We start from the raw sequence: 22,778 nt of genomic DNA, 5'->3' as shown, positions 1-22,778 counted from the left end.
AACCCTATCACAATCTGTTCCAGTCATGCGATGACCAGGTGAAATGGGGTGAAGTGACAAGCATTTCTACCTTCTAATTTATACTAGATTTACTGAAGAATGTTGTGGTATATCTAAGTTGCGATAGATACATATATTGTTTTTAATTCTTTGTGTGGAAACGGCTTTTTATGATTACATCATCACTGAGATTGGTATGGAATAGCATAAATATAAAAATATAGGAATTAAGATGTATGTCTCAAAATAATGGCTTATGGCAAAAACTTTAAGAAAAAAAAATCGATGGAAATCAGACCTATTAGTTACGAAACAAAAGTGAAGATTTCGTTACACGAATAAAAAAAGGATTTTAATTATATTGGTGCTTTACGACAGTAAATTAAATTATTATTTTTAAATTAAAGCCTGAACTATTATTTAATATTAATGCAACTAAACCGAACAGTATATCGAACCTTAACTGTCACTGTATTAAAAATCCGAAAGCGAGCGGCGTTAATCTGCCATCCCCATTTGTCATTGAAGCCAATCGTTATGGCCAGCCATAAGCCTAAGGGGTGTTCTCTCATAAATTACGTATTTTTGCACCGCGCCCACAAAAACCTGCGCCATCGATTACACGGGAAATGTCTGGGGAGTGATTGTGTTTATGTAAAAAACGGTCAGTTGAAATTATTTTGGGTTAACTTTTACGATATCCGATGTTAGATCTACACGATTGTGATTCGATATATTTAATTTTACTCATTACTGTCCCACTGCAAGGCAAGGGTCTCTTCTCAAACGAGGGGGATTAGGCCTTGAGTCCACCACGCTGGTCAAGTATGGGTTAAGAGACGTAAAATGCTGTATGATTGAAGTAGTAGATTGGTATTTTAATCGGTTTCATATTGATGACTCCAAGGCCCATGATCTCATTCGTAGCTTGAACAATTCATCGCACCATTTGAAAATGACCTACGACTATTCAATAGTTACAGTTTACCAAGACAGTCACAACAGAATCGACAAAAAAATCTAGTCCAATTTAAAAGCTCTTGATTCTACTTTCTTCAATTACGTCATACACTATTGCAAACTGTAAAACAAGTGTAATCTTATATACTTCTAATTAAATTCGTTACAGGTTTCGAGGGTGTTTTCATTATCCCAAAAAAATCTCAAGTCATGCGCTGTTAATTTTGTTATCTGTCTGTTCTGGACCGAGTCATCTATTACCAATTGCATCTAAACGAAAAATAGAGGAAAAGCATTAAAATGTATTTTGGAAACAAAAATGTGTAGAGAAACGGTTGTTGGCAACTGTAGCATTAGTTCGAAACTTAGTAAGTGTACATATGTATTATTATTTTCCATAAATTTTATATTTTAGCATAACTTAAATGTTTTATGGATATTTGCTGCAAAGCGCTTCGCCAAAAGTGTTACAAGTTATCAATAACAAAACGATTTTAAACGAGTGATCATGATTTTTCTGAAAAACAGATCTTCAACAACATGAAAATTAAAAAGGAACTTGTCTACCAAATAATACTAACAAACGATACATACCACACGATATTCGTGCGTTAAAAGTTAAGTATTATAGCCGCTAGATGGCAGTTACTTTAAAGAACAACATTAGGCAAATGTTTCGAAAAACAAGCATGTATTTAAAAAAGTTGTTTCCCTATCTTCTTACTCGGAAATACGAAAAAACACACATATTAGCATAAAAATAATGTATCAAATAAACAACATTATCCTGTACACACAGGCTTGTTTAGGCAACAGGGCTAATTTCCTTTATATTACGTAAAATAAACAAAGGTATATTACCCTTTTCACTGCACGTCGGCACACAGTCGCGTACGGTCGTCAACTCGCTTACATATTTCTGAAACAAAACAACACAACATAAACAAAACAGGCGCAAAAAGATATAATTAAGCGGTCCGTCACGTACAAAGGAAAATAAACTTTATTGTGTAAACATTACCCCGCTTTTTTCGACACCAAAGTCTCCTTTCAAGCCTCGAATATGCAAATTTGGGAAAATAGGAAAAAAAATCGTAATGTGTGTTTTATGGCAGCCCTACGTAGTAGGGGTGAAGTGGACTGGTGTGAGATATAACAATAAAATAATATAGACTGCCATTTTTCTCTCAAAATTAAATTCAGAAAAAAAATTGGCTGTTGTTCGGTTTGATTTAAGATATCGTTCCTGTAAAACATTCTATGGAACATTTTTATGTTCCATTTTTTTGTACCATTGGCCTTTTCTGTCATAGATAGGCTAAAGAGAAGTAACAATTTTGACCAATACAATAAACATTTACTACATCAACCTTTATAGTAGTATTTTTGGTTCAATCCATCAACATCCATAAAGAGGCAGAGCATTTCTTTATTGGCAAAATAAAAAAAACCCTACTAGATTTACTATGCATGGAACCTACTTATTACCGTTTGCATTTCTGATGATTACTCCGATCATAACGTAAATTATTATGCCATCAAAAACATTCTGTAAAAACCTCAAGTCTCGCCGTAAAAAGTGGTGAGATCTACATATATAATACCAAGTCGATTAATCTATTTAGTCTCTACTTAAAGGACCTTCTGTCTTAAGTTATTACGTATGTTATTATCATGCCAATTAAAAAAAAAATACCTTTAAAACAAATAGACCGACCTGGCCATCGCATGATTTGATTATTAGTATGTATCACACTACACAGCACGACGAGAAGTTAATGCTCCTGAAATGTTAATGGCGAATTTGTGTTTTCTTGCGATGACCAAGTCGATCTGTTTGTTTTAAAGGTTTTTTTTTTTAAATTGGCATGATAATAACATACGTAATAACTTAAGACAGAAGGTCCTTTAAGTAGAGACTAAATAGATTAATCGACTTGGTATTATATATGTAGATCTCACCACTTTTTACGGCGAGACTTGAGGTTTTTACAGAATGTTTTTGATGGCATCTCACTTCTTTTTGTAGAGCGAACATAAGTCCAATTTGTATGGAAAGACGTTTTTTTTTCATAATTCAACATATTTTCCTATGGGAATGTTGTTCAGTTTCATGAGCTAAACACCCTTACCCACCCTATACCCCCCTCCCGTTATGCCTTATATAGTAGGTACCTATTTATTTTATTTTCTACAGTAATCATAATTCATTAACTGCAAATGTAACCTTGTAATCTTATATATTTATATGGGATTACAAAGTTATTGTTGCAGTTGGTGTATTTAAAAAACTGGATCGAAATTAAAAAATATTTGATTTTTCCCATGATAAAGACACTAAACCCTATTTGTATTCTAAATTTTAAGCTTCTATGTCTGCTAGAAGTACCTTAGACTTTTGATGATCGGTGAGTCAGTGAGTCAGTGAATCAGTGAGTGACAAAATTCAAAATTTTAACAAGTTGTCATTCTTAAACTACTGGTTCAAATTGACTGAAATTTTAAATATACCGTATTTATACAATTACTGATTAGTTGCTGAAAATCCAGGCTTCTTGTTTTATCCACAACGAAATTATAGGGGTGTCAAAAATAGCCCGAATTGCTTCGAGAAAAGGATGTTACGGCCGTGCCGCTTTTTTTTCTGCTCGACTTGCGGGGGCACTTCCGTGCCCCTAGAAAATTGACTGAAATTTTAAATATACCGTATTTATACAATTACTGATTAGTTGCTGAAAATCCAGGCTTCTTGTTTTATCCACAACGAAATTATAGGGGTGTCAAAAATAGCCCGAATTGCTTCGAGAAAAGGATGTTACGGCCGTGCCGCTTTTTTTTCTGCTCGACTTGCGGGGGCACTTCCGTGCCCCTAGATTCCTACATACTGGCAACTGCAATTTCAATTGTCACGCCAAACTTATAAAATAAATGATTAACCCTATCAAAGTATCGAGTATTTTTAAAAATTCTTTTTTCACTTCACTTTCAAGGCAATCGCTAAATAATTATCCTTCTACCATCTCTAAAAAACCTACTTATGCCTTATATAGCATGTTCATTAGGGGGATATTTAACTAAACAGTTTTCAATCGTTTGCAAGAAAATGTATTAACAGTTTTATACACGGGGTTACTTAAAATTCAACAAAGGGAACAAACCAGAGGCACTAAAGAGTACTGAAAGAAAATTTCAATGTACGTGCAGAAAAAGTAAATTACACTGTAAATATTGCGTAGAAAAAAATCTGCGCCTCATGTTTAGAAGAAGCGAGAGCGAATTTGATAGGGAGTTTACTGTAACGTGGTAGTAAGAGGCTTAAAAGCTATGAACAAGTGTGTGTGAAAAACCCTGTGAGTTAAAACATCATAATATATTTTGCGACAATATACTGATTAATTATTATCGGCAAATAAAAGTAAAACGCAACTGAAATTGCTAGCAATTTCAGTTGCGTTTTACTTTTAAGTTCTTCTAGACTTTATTAAAATTCCATTATTTACCATAATAAAATTCAACTCAAATTCAAGTATGTCAATTGAATTGATAAGAAGTATCTTATCAGTTTCTACATTGCACTTTGCAAAGAGCTGCTATTTATGCAATGCTGACAGTAGCTCAATTTTCTACAGACGGTACTGTCAAATTGAAAGTTTGTCATTTAAAATATACTGCCAAAATAGTTCTTACGGTGTCCGGTAGAGGTGCTATATAGATTTTCATGTGAAATTTCTCGATAGCTAGCCGGTTGTCGGGAGTCGATTGTAGTAGAGAAGCGAGCTACAGCATTGTATACTCAAAAGAAATTATCCAAGTACTTTACTATTTACAGTATCAAGTGCACATGATCCCGCTACAGTGTATTCCTAAATATTTGAGAATCGAAAGCCAAGCAGTAAACCCTCACGCTGTTTACTACTCAATCTTGCAAGAATGTATCAGACATCGCACACTATTTCCTAGCAAGTCTCAAGAACGTGATCCTAAGGCAAGTACTAAAGTTATTGGAACTATACTACTGTAGTTACGAATGAGGAACGGTTGTGAAACTTTGTGTTAATCTTAGTGTAGAGAATGTTGTGGAAGGTTAAGTGTTGCATTCAACACGATTAATACTTTTGAAAAGGTTGATCGTAAAATCGTAGATCATCCTACCCGTTGTAATGCCGTTGTAAATTTACCTGCAACATATTTTTTATTACGCTGGTTTATTAGAACCTGTAGGAGTAGGTATGCTACCTATCCCACCACTAAGCCGGGAATTGTATCAGCTACCATACATAAAAGGTTCATACTTAAGTTTTATGGTTATTTTATATTTTCAACGATGATCATTTATGCTCTTTACTTGGATCAGTCGGAAAATCCTAATGTATCATAATAACATTTTCTCTTAAAAAATGTCTAAGTAGATGTCAGTCAATTCGTATATATTGACACCATATCCTTTCATTCAATATCATTTGCTGCTAAAGATGTGTGGTGAAGTCTAAAAACGTTTAGAAAACGCTTCGCTCTGCTTCCTTGCTCGCAGCCTTTTAATTGAGTAAATAAAAAACAAGCTTAATTTTAGAACGCGGACCTTTTTGGATAAAATTAATTAGACCAGGATCAGTGATGTCGACTTGAACTTGGATAAATTGTTTACTTTTTGCGTGTTATTTGATTTAATTAAACAGTAGACCGCAATGACGACAGCTTAAAATAAATGCTTTCGGTATTTACCAAATTAAAATGTCATTCCACACGGAAATAAAATAATTCCTGGACTTTATGTATTTCGTACTCCTGTCTGTTTATTTGTTACCTTGCTAAAACTAAGCCATAAAATCGATTTTGATGAAATGTATATAGTATGAAATGTACCTAGATTTACTTTGATATCTAGTTGAATACGTTCACGCATTGTTTTCCTGAGGAGCTGAAATAGGTAATTAAATTTTCTACACGAGCTGTACTGTGTGGATGTACTGTGCCTCGATTCTCTACCACTATCGACTACCGACAACCGGCTAGCTATCGACATTTCGACATTTAGACTGACTTAAAAAAGTTTCTACGACGCCCGTCAGAGGCGCTGATCGAATTTTCATACAAAATTTATCGATGACAGGTCGGTTGTCGGTAGTCGACAGCAATACAGAATTGAGCTACTGTTTGTGAATAATACTCGTAATTACCTTGCAAATACCGACCAAAATAGATTTATTAATAACACTGTCTAATGTCAAAATGTATGCTACTCTTAACCAAGCAATGTTTCTTCCAACTGGCTTCAGATTGTCCATTTATTAACTCCTAAGACAATCTCGTTAGACCACAGAATGCAATTCACGTGGTACCACAGATTGGAAGTTAATTAAGCCATTGTATTGGCTAAAGCAGAACAATTTGAATTTAACCGTAGCTTTGAGTAGATTTATGTTTACTCTAAATGTTACGTGAAATCGAAGTTTATGACTGAATATACTGTTTACTGTGATATAGAGCTACTTTAATTGTTTTCGTTATAAAAAAATTTTTATAGCTTTGGTATTAGTGATCAGTATGAAAGTTCGATTGTATCGTGGTCACTTTTAGTACTAGAAAAAAAGCTCGATATCATACATCAATATTTATTTCGTAATTTTATTTTTATTGGCATAATTTATTTGTAATATGATGGGCCCTTTTTAAATTGCGTAGTATTACAATAGGCAAATCGACGAATAAAGATATGGACAGCGACGGTAGTGTAAGTATATTTTGTTGTTGATATAAAAGTTTAATATTTTATTTGCTTGTGTGTAATGTAATAAACTAGACATACATTCTAACACCAACACTAGCATTTTTTCTCAAAAGGGTCATCAAAGTCACTTGAACTTTAAACAAAGTCAGTGTATCAATATTCTCAAACTATCAACACTAATGAAATTGACAAGCTGCCATAATCCAAAAGCTTCAATGAAACTGACTATTAAAGCCAGTCTGTCGTAATAGCGCCAATGAAATGTTTGTGTAAATCCAATTGGTGCAGCAAATATTTGCAAATAAACGTGCACATGCCAATAAATAGAGATTGATTGGTTAGTAGTTGAGGATTTGAGGAATATGAAGAATTTGTGTGATAGATTTATTACTGCTCTGATTTAAGCTTTGAGTGTTGATGTTGAAAGTTTATTTATGCTTGACAACTAAACATTGGTTATTAATAACATCGATCTAAGAAAAATCGATGATTTTTTTAATCGGACATCGTCATCGATGTCCGATTAAAAATGGTGCTGGACCATCGCAACATAAGAGGTTATTGTCAAAACGCTGAATTAGAAGCAAACTGAAGAAAATTGCGATTTTTTTTTTGACTAAATCTAATCCTTAATCTTCTTTGTGACAAAAAGTAGTAGTAAGAAAGACAAATGCCTTATAATCTCGTAAACAAAAGTTGGGCTGATTAGTTAACATTTTGACAGTCCGTAAAGGATTAAAATCAACTGAATTCATTACTAACCAAATAACATAAACTTCATAAATTGGGGTAACCGCCCCAATTCAAGTCTTACCTAAATCAAAGGCGAGAACGTTTCATTAGTGGAACGACCTCTAATGTATTCAATACAAACTAAACTGGAGTTGGAAACTGATTTGCGACCTAAGATTGTAGTTGGTGATATTTGGAGTAATTAAATGTGATACGATTGGAAAATATTTTAAATTAAACAATTATTTTACTCAAAACTTGTCTCTATGGTCTGGATGGTGGTGTATTCAACAGCTTATACTAGGTTTCAGGTTCGATTCCTGGTTCGGACAAAGTGCTTTAAGTCTTTTCATATATTAGCCCGTATCCTTGATCGGTGTAACTTGGTCGAAACGTCGGGCGACAATCAGGGTTTCATAAACCTTTGCGATTAATTGCATATAATACCCGTTTACAGTCGAATAATTTGCAATGAGTAGCTTTTAATTAAAGTGTAGCCTTCAACATAATGTAGGTAAAAAAAGTAAAAATATAATAATTGTGAAACATTAGCCACTGGCCTAACAAAGGAAAATAAAATAAAATATATTTCGAAATACAAACAAGTAAGGTGTTTAGCGAACCAAATAAAAAGTTATTTTAAGTTAAGAGCTCTAGCAAAGCGTAAAATTTTACACTAGTTTTTCAGCAGCGCATTAAAAAGTTACCGCACTTAAAAATAATAATGTATTCGTATGCACCATACGTTAATATTAATTTATAAAAACCACGCTCTGAAAACTCGCATATTACCTTTTATAAACTACTTTTAGTGAGTGCATTTGTATTCATTATTTTACTCTTTATTTTTCGTATTTCACAATGAAGCTGATACTTCTGAGCTTTAGGTGCACTTTATTTTTATACTAGCTGACCCGCGCAACTTCGCTTGCGTCACAAGACAGAATGGGTCGAAATGTTCCCCGTTTTTGGAACATTTTTTACTGCTGCTTTGCTCCTATTGGTTGTTAATTTTTCAAATCGGTCCGGTTGTTCCTGAGATTAGCGCGTTCAAACAAACAGACAAACAAACTCTTCAGCTTTATAATATTAGTATAGATTAAGTTTTCGTCTCAATGCTCTTAAAGAGAGCGGTAAACTATGATGTAGTCTCTAGATCTTGAGAGAAGACTAACATACAGCAGTACTGCTTAAAAGTACGTATGTCCGACGGCGAAATTGTCCCACTTTGTGCCCATGTAGGGTACCAAGTAGGTGCCCATACGTATTGAGTTCCTGTTTGGTTCATATTGTAATTTAAACCTGACCCCAGTTTTGTGATTCTAATAAGTATTTAATAGGCAATTTAATAAGCAAATATAGGAAGCCATTTTTTTATTAATTTAATCCATATACACCATTCAATAAAATGAATAAAGTAGTTCGGTATCATTAAATCTGTTTCACTTATTAAAGATGCAAACTCAAAAACCAACATAACATTAAAAACAAAAACACCGAACCTTCTTCAAAGGAAAGAATATCGGAAGCTGGTTCCCTCGCCACTTTTACCTCGTTATAAGTGACAACATGCTTCAAGATGAAGAGCCTCTCAAATTACGCCCTTGAAGACCTCTCTTATATCGATTAAGCAGTAATGGCACTCGATGTATGCCGTAGAAACAGGTGGAGCTAACGATTGTCGAACGCGAACTGAATTTTGTATTAAGGCGCGTTTGTGACACGGAATAGCTAACACAAGAGGAAATGGCATGTCATACTATTTTAAAGATGGCTGTGGCCAAACTCGGCTGATGACATTTAACGTACATTGAAATATGAAAAGGAATAAGCAACTATTACAAATTAAAATGACCAGTAGCTCGATTCCCAACTGCTATCGACTACATACAACCAACCTGTCATCTAGAAATTATGTATGAAATTCTGATCAGCGCCTCTGATGGGCGTCGTAAGAACTATTTTGGCAGTACATTCTAAATAGAATGAACTGCCAAAATAGTTCAGTTGTATTCAGTCAGAACTGACTGAACAGAATCGCGCTATAGTCATATTTCAATGACATTGAAGTCGTATTTTGCAATAATAAATTGTGCTTTATGTTTGAATTCTATCTGCGTGCTTCTAGTGTCATCTTTTAAGTTAGTACTAAGGTAGGTATATCTAGACATACTTCATATGGCACACGAGTCATGCTCTTCCTCTTGTGTTAGTTATTCTGTGGTTTGCGACGTCCTGTTCGGAATTGGTAAAATTTTACGTTTCCTTGTTGGTCTCGTTTAGAAGTTTTGGGTGTCTTTTGTTTACAAAATATGTGTATGAGAATTAGTTTGCACGTACATACATACATAATGAGTTGTATTATATATTTTTTTCCCTATAAATAGAGCTAGGTTTCGCTTTAATTATGCCAAAACCATCGATTTTTTTAGACAATTCTGGCACTTAGAATGACCTATAACACACACGTTTTTAAAACAATAATATTGGACGCACTACACTATTTGTAAGACATGAGATATCCAAACACCACTTAAACAGTGATAGCAATGAGCTAACTACCATAACAACTACAATCTTAAAAACTCTCTTCAATAAGAAAATAACTCATCTTTAAATAATGTTTGCAGTTATACATACTTCGCCAGTTTTAATTAAAACTGACCACTGCCACAGCCATCAAATTTGCAGTCAGCTAATCAACTAATCCCTATACATATTCAAAGCCAACGATCTAATTACATCCGATACAATAGAAAATACCACAGCGATATCTAAATTGTGCATAATGCCAGTCTGTTGAACGGCTAATCCTAGATAACCGGGCTATGAAAGGACTGTATTAGGTAATCCTTTCACAATGCACACGACCATTCATAGTGTAACTAATATTCGTGTTTAACATTTTGAATAAGCTTTTGTTGTGCTGATTGATATGTTTTGCTTGTGTTGTAGTGTTATTGAATCGGATTAATGCTAAATTATGTTTTATAAAAATGCTTACACATTATTACGTACGGTTTTATTACAAACGGTATGTGTTCACTGTTCTGGCCATCCATACTTTAAATTAAGTTGTTTAACCAACTCGTAAATATGAGGAGGTTCTCAATTCAGTGCATTTTTTTGCACAGACATCTGTCATGTCTGAGTTTCAGGTTACGTTTCATAGCAACGAATTTATTCCGATTACAATAGAATTTCTAGCCTCTGATTGCTAGAACTCGTAAAAAAAGATTTCATAAATATTTTCCAGCACACGTAAATTTCAAAGATAAAACAGATCGCAAACTAAGGGTCCTTTAAGAAACAACTAAGGGTTGTTATTTAGATTCCCTCATGGAACAATATGTCAGTCGGGTCGCGGCCTACAACTGAATAATACGTCCCAAACGTCCGAATATGGTGATTCTCTTCACAATCGCTGAGAGAACACATTTGTGTCGAAATATCTTTTATTTAGCGTAGCTATTTACAATAATAGAAATTTTACGTGAAGATTTTCTTGAAACATTATACTTATGTTGAAAAACAGGGCAGAAGCTAACTGCGGTAAATCTTTTGGAGCTGTCTAAAAATTGTTTAATAACATTGCAATTAAAGATATGTGTACTTTAGAATTGATGTTTAAATGAAGATAATAGTATTATTACACGTGGATACATTACATAATTATCAATTGGTTAAACATTCTTGATTTGAGTTGAATAGTCCCCGGTTTCTGAGTACATTTAATGGCAGTTTATCTTTTCAATTGCGTTTTTTTACATAAGTTTAAACGCTATTGAATAGATAAAATACCGCTAAATATACCTCAGAAACCGGGGGTAAGTAATGACAATAGCAGGTTGAAAATGAATAATTAAATACTAAGATTAATGAGCTAAATATTATTAATAAGAAACAATATGTAGTAATATCTAGCAATATGTGTAATATCTAGGAATAGCTAGGTAACATCGTAACAGCCACATAATACTACCTAGAGCCTACAATGCCTATTACGCAAGTTGAACCGGGCGTATCCAACCCCGTGGTATGTGCTCTAATACACTGGTTAACCCGTGACCAAGTCATTCCAAGCTTGCATGGTTTACGCTACGGTAGGCTCCAGTCAAATGCCAAACACGCCACGGATGTATGAAATAAACAAGAATGTTTTTTTTAAACTTGAAATCAGTTTTGTTTATAGTTGTATTGTCAAACGGTTTTCGTGAATAGTTATTTGGTTAAATAGTTTTGTATAAATTGGCTGCAATAATGATTGAAGTGGTAAATAAATATTAAGAGATTCGGGACATATTATATGTGATGAGTTGAATAGTAACAAATTGATCCCTATGTAAGTGTGGTTGCTATTGTTGTTTTTTTATATTCCAGAACAAGTTAGAGAAACGCGGAATAAATAATGACCCAAGGTGCAATTTCATGTTGTTTTCTACTATCAAATATTTTATACGAAGAACTCATCAACCTCTACCATGTTTCCGAAGATTTATAGCCATAGCCATGTTATATAGCCATTTTAAATAATAAACGTTTGTTAAATGGAAATCACACCGAGAGTTATGTTACAAATTTATGTGTAACAAAAAACCATGATCAACAATTGCATGTAAGAAATTAAAAATTCTATTGTGATGTGATGTTTGTTTTTGTGTTCGTTTGTTTATTACCCCGTTTTGATTTGTTATATTCGTGAAAATAATGGATGTATGAAATTCTAACAATATTTCGCGAATGCGGAACTTTGTACAATAGAATTGGTTTAGGAAACTGATTGAGTTTTCTCAATATTTATTTACGAATAATAGAAGCTTTAATTGTAATATACAATTAAGAAAAAATCTAACGACTTATATGAAAAATACTTATATTACAAGTCTAGTTAACTGAGCGCAACGCAAACGCGACGTAAAAGGCTGATTGGTCATCAGCATTGGTAACATTCTGATCTTCTATCGGCATTATTTTATAAGAATAAAATATAATTCAAAAATAATACAACAAATAAACCAATCAATTCGTTCTTAAATATCGTACCTTACCACCTTAGTTTTAAAAATTATCATATATTCAATTATCATATCTTTAGGACCACCACAAGGATTATATTGACCCCGAAAGATCCCAAGACTTCATTACAATATTACAACACAAAACAAATAAAGAAAAGATAGTATTTTTATCACCCTGTAACTAACTTTAGGGTGGCAATCACAATAACCGTCACATCCAATCATCGAGGCCCATTTAACTGACCCAATGACCCGTTCGTATTGACAAAGCGAAGTTATTGGCCCACAGTTTCCGTCGCGGACTATAACTGGGATATTCACCCTAACTTTAGCAGTTGTCGAGGAACTTTTTTCTTTATTTCACGTCTTATTATTAGGGTGTTTCTTTTAGTGTGTTTGTTAATAGTTGGTGTTATTCTGTCTGTGGAAAAGTCAGGGAAGAAGTGCCGAACAACTTATATGTATATGTAATTACTAGTTTTTGCTTGCCACTTTGCCCGCGTAAAAGGATTTCTGGGGGTAAAAAGTATTCTATGCATTAATCTAGGTTATAAACTCTCTTTGAAAATAAAATATAAAATGTAAAATCCGTTCATAAGTTCGTTCGTGAAAGAGTACTCACAAACTTTCGCATTTATAATATAAGTAGAACTTGGCTATTCGTACAACTTTACATGAGTTCGAGTTTGTATGTGACATGTCTACATATTATACTCATTGGTTTTAGCAGTCTAATTCTAAGGTAATCCTCTAATAGTCTGTATGTAAAGGCAATCAGCTACTGTTCAATATAAAACAATAACTGTACTTTGTTTTTTTTTCTAAACTATACCTACGCAGTAGCAATAAAAAAATCTCCCGTTAAGCTTTCAAAAATGATTGATAGCAAAACTATTTAAGAAACCTGGTATCCCAGCATTCTATTCTGTATTCCTGACAAACTTAGGTATCGAAAGGCATCCCATAAAATAAATAAAAGTAGGTACTTTCCCGCCATAGAATAGCCATAGCTTCCTGAAACACTCCAATTAATTAATATTAACGTTTATGAACCCTTTAGTTAACTGCCGAGTACGGACCAAATGGTCCATAGAGCCTAAGGGTGTAATATCATTAATGATTATTTTTATCAGTGAATTTATCGGAAATAAAGACAAGTTTTAGTATATAATAAAATGGAAATGATACTTTTTAGGAGTGTCCTTTATGGAGAATAAATTATTTTTTTATTTGGTTGAATTTTACGTTATTTTGAGTTTATGTCTTACTGCGTGTCCATTTGGTTTATTCGCGGCTGATATGTTAAAACATGTAATACAAGTTTACAGTCTAAGCAATTACTGTTTATTTTAAGCTGTTCTATATTTTTGGCATACTCAAATTATTATAATAAATAAGTACCTAATATTATGCGATCTAATGAATCACAGTCAAATGTTACAGTATAGCAATTTATACGATCTAATAAAACACAGTCAAATGTTACAGTATAGTACTGTATTCATTGCTTAAATAACGTTGTTAAATGAAATCAAACCAATTTTCTCAAATCACAATCCAATAAAACATAAGTTATTTGTATTTTCTTCTAATTCCCAAAAACTTTAAAATTAACAGTGCGGTGATATCATAGAATTCAAATCGTTCAGTTAACAATAGTCTTGACAGTAAATACGAAATAATTGATGCAATTATATACTTCAAGAACAAAAGTAGAACTACCCTTACATCGGTTGCAACAAAATGAAAATCTAAATCTTTCTGTACGGTGCCCCCGAGGTTTTTTCTAATTCCAACTTAATTAACGAACCAAATTAACTACCGACTGTGCGATGATAGGATAGGGAGCTGTTTTCTATTATTATACTGAAGGGATTACAAAAAAGACAATTAGAACTTAAGTTTTACTCTTAACGGTTAGAGTTTTAATAAAGCTTTTACTTGTACCGTTTAAGTTTATTTTTATAAGAGCGTGTAGTTTTTCTTTGGCTGTTTTAAAACTCTTAATTGTGAGAACAATTTTATATACGCAAGATTGAAGTTATGATATTTAACTGACTGGGATTCATTGATGGTGATAATACCTAACATACCTATTGTTGGTCTTAGTAGTCATAGGGCCAGTTTCACGGCTATCAAAACAAGTGCCGGATAAACTGTCCAATAGATAAAAGTGACTTCGATACTTTTCATTAATTTATTGTGAGTACCAAAATTCGTAAAAGTAGTAAAATCATGCCCAACTCATCTTTAAACAATATGTAAACAATTCAAAACCTACGCACGCAGTCAATTAAGCATCTTACTAACAGTACTACCGCGCTAAATCATATCGTACTATATCTCATTCCTGATTCTGCTCACAATATATTTTAATATAATTTCAATGCAATCACGTCTTCCCAAATTGCTAAACGCGTAATTCTTCTCTAATAATTCACCCACGAATAACTCTCAAAGCGTCTCATATTGTATAGAAAATTTTACACAATTAAACCTGAATATATTTCCACTGAAGCTCAATAGAAATTGAAGTCTTCGAAATATTAATTCGTCGTTGCAGGTAGGGATGTTATGAGTCTCCGTAACCGAAGCTATCGGATATTTGATATAAAAGTCTTTCAGTAACTGTAACGTCTTAATACCCATTTGTCTTTTTGTTAAGCAATTTCTTAAAATTTAATATTTTTGACGAAAACTATCTGAAATTAATGTATAATCTAAATGCATGTCATATCCATAACAGACCATGTATCTAAAACTAAGTATGAAAACGTATCTGTATTCACATCCGGATCCTAAATTATATAATAATATTATCCTGACACTTCCCAACTCCTAACGTGGAGGACGTTTGGACCATTTATTTCATGAAATTCATGAAAATATTGGTGAAGCTGATTTCGTGCTGTCTAAATCACTTATCTATTCGTTTTCACTTAACATTTTTTATGTAATATCTGCTATTGTAAACTATACAAAATTGATGGAAAATCCAACATTATTTTTTATGCAAAAGTATTCAAAATTTTATCCGAAAATTAATTCGAAACCGTAACCGTAGTTGAGTTCGTATCCGAAAATTCATGTCTAAACATCCCTTCCCCTAGCGTGGAGAACGCTTGGACAATTTCGTGCATACATAATCATAGAGGCGCTGAGGTGTGAAGTTGACAGCCCGGCTTTAAACAAGGCACCTTGAACCTCTAACTGATTTCGTGCTGCTGAATTTAATATTACGAAAATGAAATATGAGGAGAACAGGGACTTTTGGCGATGTTTAAATTAAGTAAAAATCCTGACATCATAATCTCATTCATATGAAATAAATGAACACAATTTTTGTACCTATGACAATATCTTGTTTTTTTCTAATTTGCTGTATCAGAAGAAAGTACCAAAAAATAACAACACAATTTATTTTCACACAAATTTTTGCAAGCGGTGTTTTTAGGCCCTGCCCTCATAAGTTAAAATGGCGTGATTTTACATACGTATGCTTATTTTCCTTAAAATACGCATCCTCCAACCAAATGCTACTATTAACAATAGAATAGTTTTTCAAATAATTTATAACCTCTTTTGGATTTTCGCAAATAAAATTCAGAAGAATAACATCTTCATACAATAAACTGAGTATAAACAAAACAATAAAACATACAATTGCACAGCTGCTATAAATAAATAAACGCAGTATTCTCAGCTGTATATTTCAAGCTTTAGCTAAAATTATTTAACCGTTGAGCTCAGTTAAAACAGAAGCTACTCTAAGCAGTTGCTCTCGCATAGTGCCTGAGCCAAAAACCGCACTACTAATGAGAGACTACCATTATTCCGAAACACAAACTCTGTTCCTACATTTGTACAGCTATGGGCACAAATACATTATAAAGCCAAATTCTGAAATTCTTTTATGTCAAAAAGCTGACAGATATTTTTGACATATAAGAGTTTGTTATCGTCTGTTTTTATCTTTGTCACCCAATTTTAGCAATTTTCTATACTGGAACAGTTATTCAGTTATTTTTTATACTTCATAGTTTATCAGTGTACGGCGCAATCAGAATAGAATTAAACGAAGATATATAATAATAATAGTTAAATGTAGTTTCGTAAATGAATAAATATTTTAAACAGACCTCGATGCAGACGTATCTTTATAAAAGACGTCTGCACTCTATTACTCGTCTAACGCCCTTTTCGTTATACTTTTAAAAGAAAAAACGGAAGAGCATATTATACCTACAAATAAATATATTTTAAAAGTTGAACTATGACGGAAACTGAATCCGACCCTGTTTCGCCCACCAGTCCCGTATTCAGGTCAATATATTTAAAATTATCCGACCCAATAACATTATTGGACTGTGGAACGCAAAACAAAGCGAAAGTCTATTAATAATAACGAATGCACCGATAAATGGTGGCTGAATAAACAATTATTTCCATTCTCGCTGCCCGATAAGCGCAGTCCGGAATACGTAGAGTTAATGCCGGATAGTGCATTCCCCTGTTCCGCTCGCTCGATGGCGGTCAACTAAACTTTATTTAAAAGCTACACTTTATATAGACAATGGACTAAATACTAGTATAGAGTACATTTGAGATGCGTCGAGAAGTTGGCTGCAAAGTTTGAAAGCCGATTTCAGGTACACTGGCATACCAGTGTACAGTGTGTTTTGGAGCGAGAAATACTTATAATTGTACTCTAATAGTTCGGTTGTGAACGCAAATTTGGGATAAGTAATGATCTCCAAATAAGTACCCCACTCAAGAACGTATTATTTTTTTAAATCAAACATTAACATCAAATGTACATATAATTATGTGAAACATATAGGTACATTTGATGTTAAGGAAAATACATAATATACCTCTATGGTTAATTATGAAATTATAATTTATTTTCGGCTTTCAGAGTGCCGTTTAGGTTGCCAATATTACTCCAATTGTACAACCCATCACATAATTCTCAACACATTTTTACCGAAACAAACAGCCTAATACCCAAGACCAGAATTCGTGAGAAGCAGAACATTTAACAAATAAACTGCAATCTCACGGCACTAATCTGAGAGAGCATCAACTTGAGCTTTTTAAACAAATTTCACTTGCAAATAAATCTCGCTCTAAATAACACTCTGAATCTCAAATTAGCTCGTGTATTTTCAAGCTCTTTGTCACTTAGAATCTAAGTAGAATATCAAATTAGTAACCGAAAAGTAGTAAAGTAACCGGAGTTTATTTCGAGCTGCTCGTATCAAAGCTAAAGAATCCGGATTTGCACAATGCTTCGTTAGCCGTGGAGCTGTCTACATCAGAAAAGCAAATGGGAAACCAGGTACGCGCATCCGCAACCTTGATGACCTTGAAGGTATTTCCACTTCACCTAAGAATTTTAGTAATGATGTATACCAACACAAGAAATAGAAAATTACTTTATCAGCAAAGATGCACCCTGAAATGTATAACATGTTTTACTAATAATTGTCTAATAGCGATAAGTTTTAATGTATCTAATAGTTCCTTACTTACATATACAACTTTTATTTATTATGTTTATATTTCTTATTGTCATATGATAATGCTATTTATTTATAATTTAATATATATCCACAGCTTATATAAATATATATTAATGATAAATATTATATTACTAGATGTATCAAACGCATACCATTTATTTTATATATCTATTAATTCTTGTAACTTAACACAGATCAGTAATACTAGACATAATCCTAAAAATGCAATCCTTCACGCAAAGACTCTACTAGCTCATAACTTTGGCAATCCTATTAAACTATTGAGATATATTTATTATACTTTGATATTTAATAATTTAAATGATGACTGATATAATAGGTGATGCTTTAGATACATATGTTATTGATTGCCATGTTATTGATGAGGCTGAGAAATGCGGAGAGATACTAACACCGTCATATAATTTTAAAATTCTGACACTGAATATCAGGAGCATTAACAAAAATTTCGATGACTTTATTATAGTATTAAAGCGCTTACATAACAATTTTGATGTACTCTGTCTAACAGAATGCTGGCTTAATGAATTAAGTACCATACCACAGATACCGGGTTTTACTCACCACAAAACATCTAAATGTAACAACCAAAATGGTGGCGTAGTAGTTTACGTCAAAGAAAATTGGAACGCGACAAGTAAGGAACCCATACTTGACGACGCAGACTGCATCATAGTAGAAATTCCCAATATGATCACCATCTTTGCCGTATATCGTTCACCATCTTTCAGGAAAGCTGACAACTTCCTAAATTCTCTAGACTCCAATCTAGAACTTTACAATAACAGACGTCCTTTAGTTCTAACAGGAGACATAAATATTGATATATCAAACTTGTCGGATGATCCATACTGTACTGAATACCTTTGTCTCTTGGCAGAACACGGCTTAATGCCTGCTATTTCTAAACCTACCAGAGGCTCCTCTTTATTAGATCATTTCTTTTTAAGATCTAAATTTCCATCCGTTGGTATTGTGTGTCAATTAGATCTAACTGATCACGATGCTATCATTCTTGGCATTAACGACTCGCAGACCACTACTCAGAAACCAAAGCGTGTTATTTTGAAAAGAAATGAAACAGCCATTGAAGATGAATTAGGCAAGATAGACTGGAAAAAACACCTAGATCAAACTGATGTTGAGAAAGCTACAACTACGTTCATGGACACACTTCAATTGGCAATAGACAAACATACTTTCACAGAAAAGATAAGCAGATCAAAGCATAACTTGAAGCCATGGATAACTCCAGGTCTTATGCGATGTATGCGACATAAGGATCGTCTACATCTGCGTGCTAAGAAAAATCCCCATGATCCAATAGCCCAACTTGTTTACACTAGATACCGTAACTACTTTAATGAAATAAGAAGGAAGACTAAAAATATTTACGACAATAAAACACTTACAGACAGTAAAGGACAACCGAAGAAGCTATGGAGAGCTATTAAAAATATCTGTCACATTTCAAGCAAAAATTCTGAACCTTCCCAACTACTTTCTCTTGAGGGATCAAATAACTGGAAGCACTCATTAGATATGTGCAATGAACATTTCTCCACAATAGGACAACGTTTAGCTAATAAAATATTAGACAAAACCAAAACAACTGAAAACTTACTTGCAAACAGTATTCACACCACCGACTCCCCATCTTATTCTCTATTTCTTGAACCAACAGACACGACTGAAGTAGAAGCCTCGATTATAAATTTACACAACGAGAAGGCGCCTGGTGTGGACGGCATTAATAATGTATTAGTTAAATCAATTCGAAATTCAATAATAGAACCACTTACCGATATCTTTAATATGAGCATTGCCTCAGGAATCTTTCCCAATGTTTGGAAGATAGCAATGGTATGTCCGATCTTCAAGACTGGAGCCGTAGACACGCCTGACAATTATCGACCTATATCATTGCTAGGAGTGTTCTCAAAATTACTGGAGAGGATCATAAGCAAAAGACTAGTAAAATATCTCGAGGTTAATTCGCTAATTTCTAAAAAGCAATTCGGCTTTCGCAATGGCAAATCAACAGATGATGCTGTATCAGACTTAATGTCGTTTCTGGTATCCAACCTTGATAGGTCATTAAACTGCGTTGGTGTTTTCCTGGATCTTGCTAAGGCTTTTGATACAGTCTCTGTGCCAATTCTAATTAAAAAACTGGAAAACAAAGGTATCAGAGGTGTTGCCCTCCAATGGTTTAAAAGTTATTTAATGGGGCGGAGACAATGTGTTAGGGTGGCCGGGCAGCTAAGCAACTCTAGGGATATAACTTATGGCGTCCCCCAAGGAAGCATTTTAGGACCTACCCTCTTTAACATCTACATGGATGACATACACAAAATAGCCATTCCCAACTCTGAAATGATTTGTTACGCAGATGACACTGTCATCCTTTTCTCAGGTAAAAATTGGGATGAAACCTTATATAATGCTGAAAACAGTATCTCTGTAGTATCAAAATGGCTAGATAAGAACCTACTCACACTCAATATTAAAAAAACTAAATATATTTGCTTCCACAAAACAGCGGCATCTTCACCTACAAGCTCAGTACAATTGAAATTACATACATGTGATAACCAAGTTACTCAAAACTCTGACTGTACTTGCGATAGTATTGAACGAGCAGCTTCTATAAAATATTTAGGGGTTATGATTGACCAAAAACTTACCTTCAAACCACATTTAGATTTTCTCTCTGCTAGGGTAAGGAAAACAATTAATATAGTAAGACAGCTGAGATATGTCGCTCCAATTGAAACCCTTAAGATGACTTACTACGCCATGTGCCAATCGTTGCTAACCTACTGCATTCTAAACTGGGGCGGTGCAGCCAAATCTCACATGATCCAAATTGAACGTGCTCAGCGTGCTGTGCTAAAAACCATGCTCAAGAAACCCAGACGCTACCCAACTATACACCTATACAGAGAATGCCAGTTACACAGCGTCCGGAAACTCTTCGTAAGTATGGTGATTCTTAAAAAACACAGAACAGTTTTGTCATTAGCAAATTATAATGAGATGATCTCTCGTCGACTTTTCCGCGTACCTGTCTTTGCCTGTCGTACTAAATTTGCCCAACGTTTTTATACATTCTTGTCAGCCCACATATACAACAAAGCTGCTAAATTCTGTGACCTTCGCGCAAATACTATATTAGAAGTTAAAATTAAGATAACTCAATGGATACTTAACCTCACGTATGAAGAAACTGAAAGTCTGGTAACAACATTTTGATAATCTGAATTATAAGTAATAATTTTATATATTTATACTATTATATGTAATTTTAAATTTTTACTCTTTTATTTTATATACGTACTATATATACATATATATGATAACTATATATATACATATCATGTTCTATATATATATACACACATACATATATTTTTTATATTTATTTTGTGAGATGTTAAATGTGTTACCTTCGGTAGACTTAAGTTGTATTATTTAAGCCTTATTATTATTAACATAATGTTTTCTTTTTCTCATTTTTTGTTACTTAAATATTTTATTTTTGCAATTCTTGTCTATAGCAATAACAAAAGAAATTTTATTTTATTTAACTTAATTGTGTAGTGCTGGAGATATTACTATGGGATATACACTGTCATGGGACCCCACGATACAGGCTTGCCTAGTGTGGGGACCACGGAACGTCACCAACTATGTAACCTTGCAATACGCAAAATGATCTCAGTAGTTGTAAGATAGAAGTTATAATAATGTTTTAATTTTGTGTATTTTAATAAACGTTTTTTCATTTTCATTTTCATTTTTCAAATGTGTTCAAGGACTTAAATCCTTTATGCGTATGTAAAGTACTAGGTTGCGATTATTATTTGGTGGGTTAAGCCTTTTCTTTTAGAGGAACATTATAGACTTATACGTATTGCTGTACTACTGATTTTTTTTTATAAACGCTGTGTGCTTCTCCAGGCTATTCTGTAGCCTTGCCAAATCTTATCCAAATGACTTTAGTGGTTTAGGCGTTCAGTTCTACGTTCTTTTATAGTACGAGCATTGAAAGTCCACAAGAATTAATTAATGAAGGATCTTTTATAAAAAGACATAATGTGAAAGTATATAAAGAAACACATAATTCAGTTTAATCATTACAAAGTAAAAAAAAATTATGCGGATGTGATATCGCCCAAACAAAGCCTAAAGAATATCCCGCCAACATAGAAATTCATAAACTAATAAAATCATTGATATTGGCACTAAAGTACTCTCTACCGTTTAAAAGCTAGTCATAGAGTGTGAGTGTATTTCTAATCACTCAAACGTTATTGCCAATCGCTTGAACGGCACTTTTAACGAAAAATCTATTTACATCTCGCAGATATTGCTGTTGCATTTTCCATGCAAACCACGCTCGTTAAGTTTTCAATTTGTTTGTGGTTTGTTCCAGTTAGTTAGTTTTTGACAACTATTATTTTGACTCTTACGAAAGAGTTTTTATTTATACTGACTATCACTTGACTTGGCAATATACACTTATTTTAATGATTTTGTTAAAAACTGATGCCCACACCTCGCGTGGTATTTTGCTTGCTAATGACACCACGCGTGACATTTCATAGCAGAAGATACGTAGAAGAACAAATTTCGTTCATCAGGTTGGGTATCAAAAGTTTTTTATATAAAATGAATAAAAGATTTGATTGTTATTCTAGGGCATCTATATCATCTTTTACCTCTACCATATGATGGCCAAGTAGTGTTAGACAAAAGTCATCAAAAAAAAAAACAGAATATTCTATTTGT

General features: G+C 33.4%; 1 protein-coding gene across 1 annotated transcript in view; it reads right to left on the bottom strand.

The window, feature by feature from the left end:
• The window catches only part of LOC142983669 (uncharacterized), a 119,639-nt gene that overhangs the window by 20,525 nt on the left and 76,336 nt on the right, over positions 1-22,778 (bottom strand). The window contains exon 3 of the mRNA XM_076130655.1: positions 1,822-1,879. Coding sequence (XP_075986770.1) covers positions 1,822-1,879 — 58 coding nt within the window. The remainder of the gene's footprint in view (positions 1-1,821; positions 1,880-22,778) is intronic.

Source organism: Anticarsia gemmatalis, chromosome 24 (genome assembly GCF_050436995.1).
Source record: "Anticarsia gemmatalis isolate Benzon Research Colony breed Stoneville strain chromosome 24, ilAntGemm2 primary, whole genome shotgun sequence".
Taxonomy (NCBI): domain Eukaryota; kingdom Metazoa; phylum Arthropoda; class Insecta; order Lepidoptera; family Erebidae; genus Anticarsia; species Anticarsia gemmatalis.
This window is presented reverse-complemented; position numbering and strand designations above follow the sequence as displayed.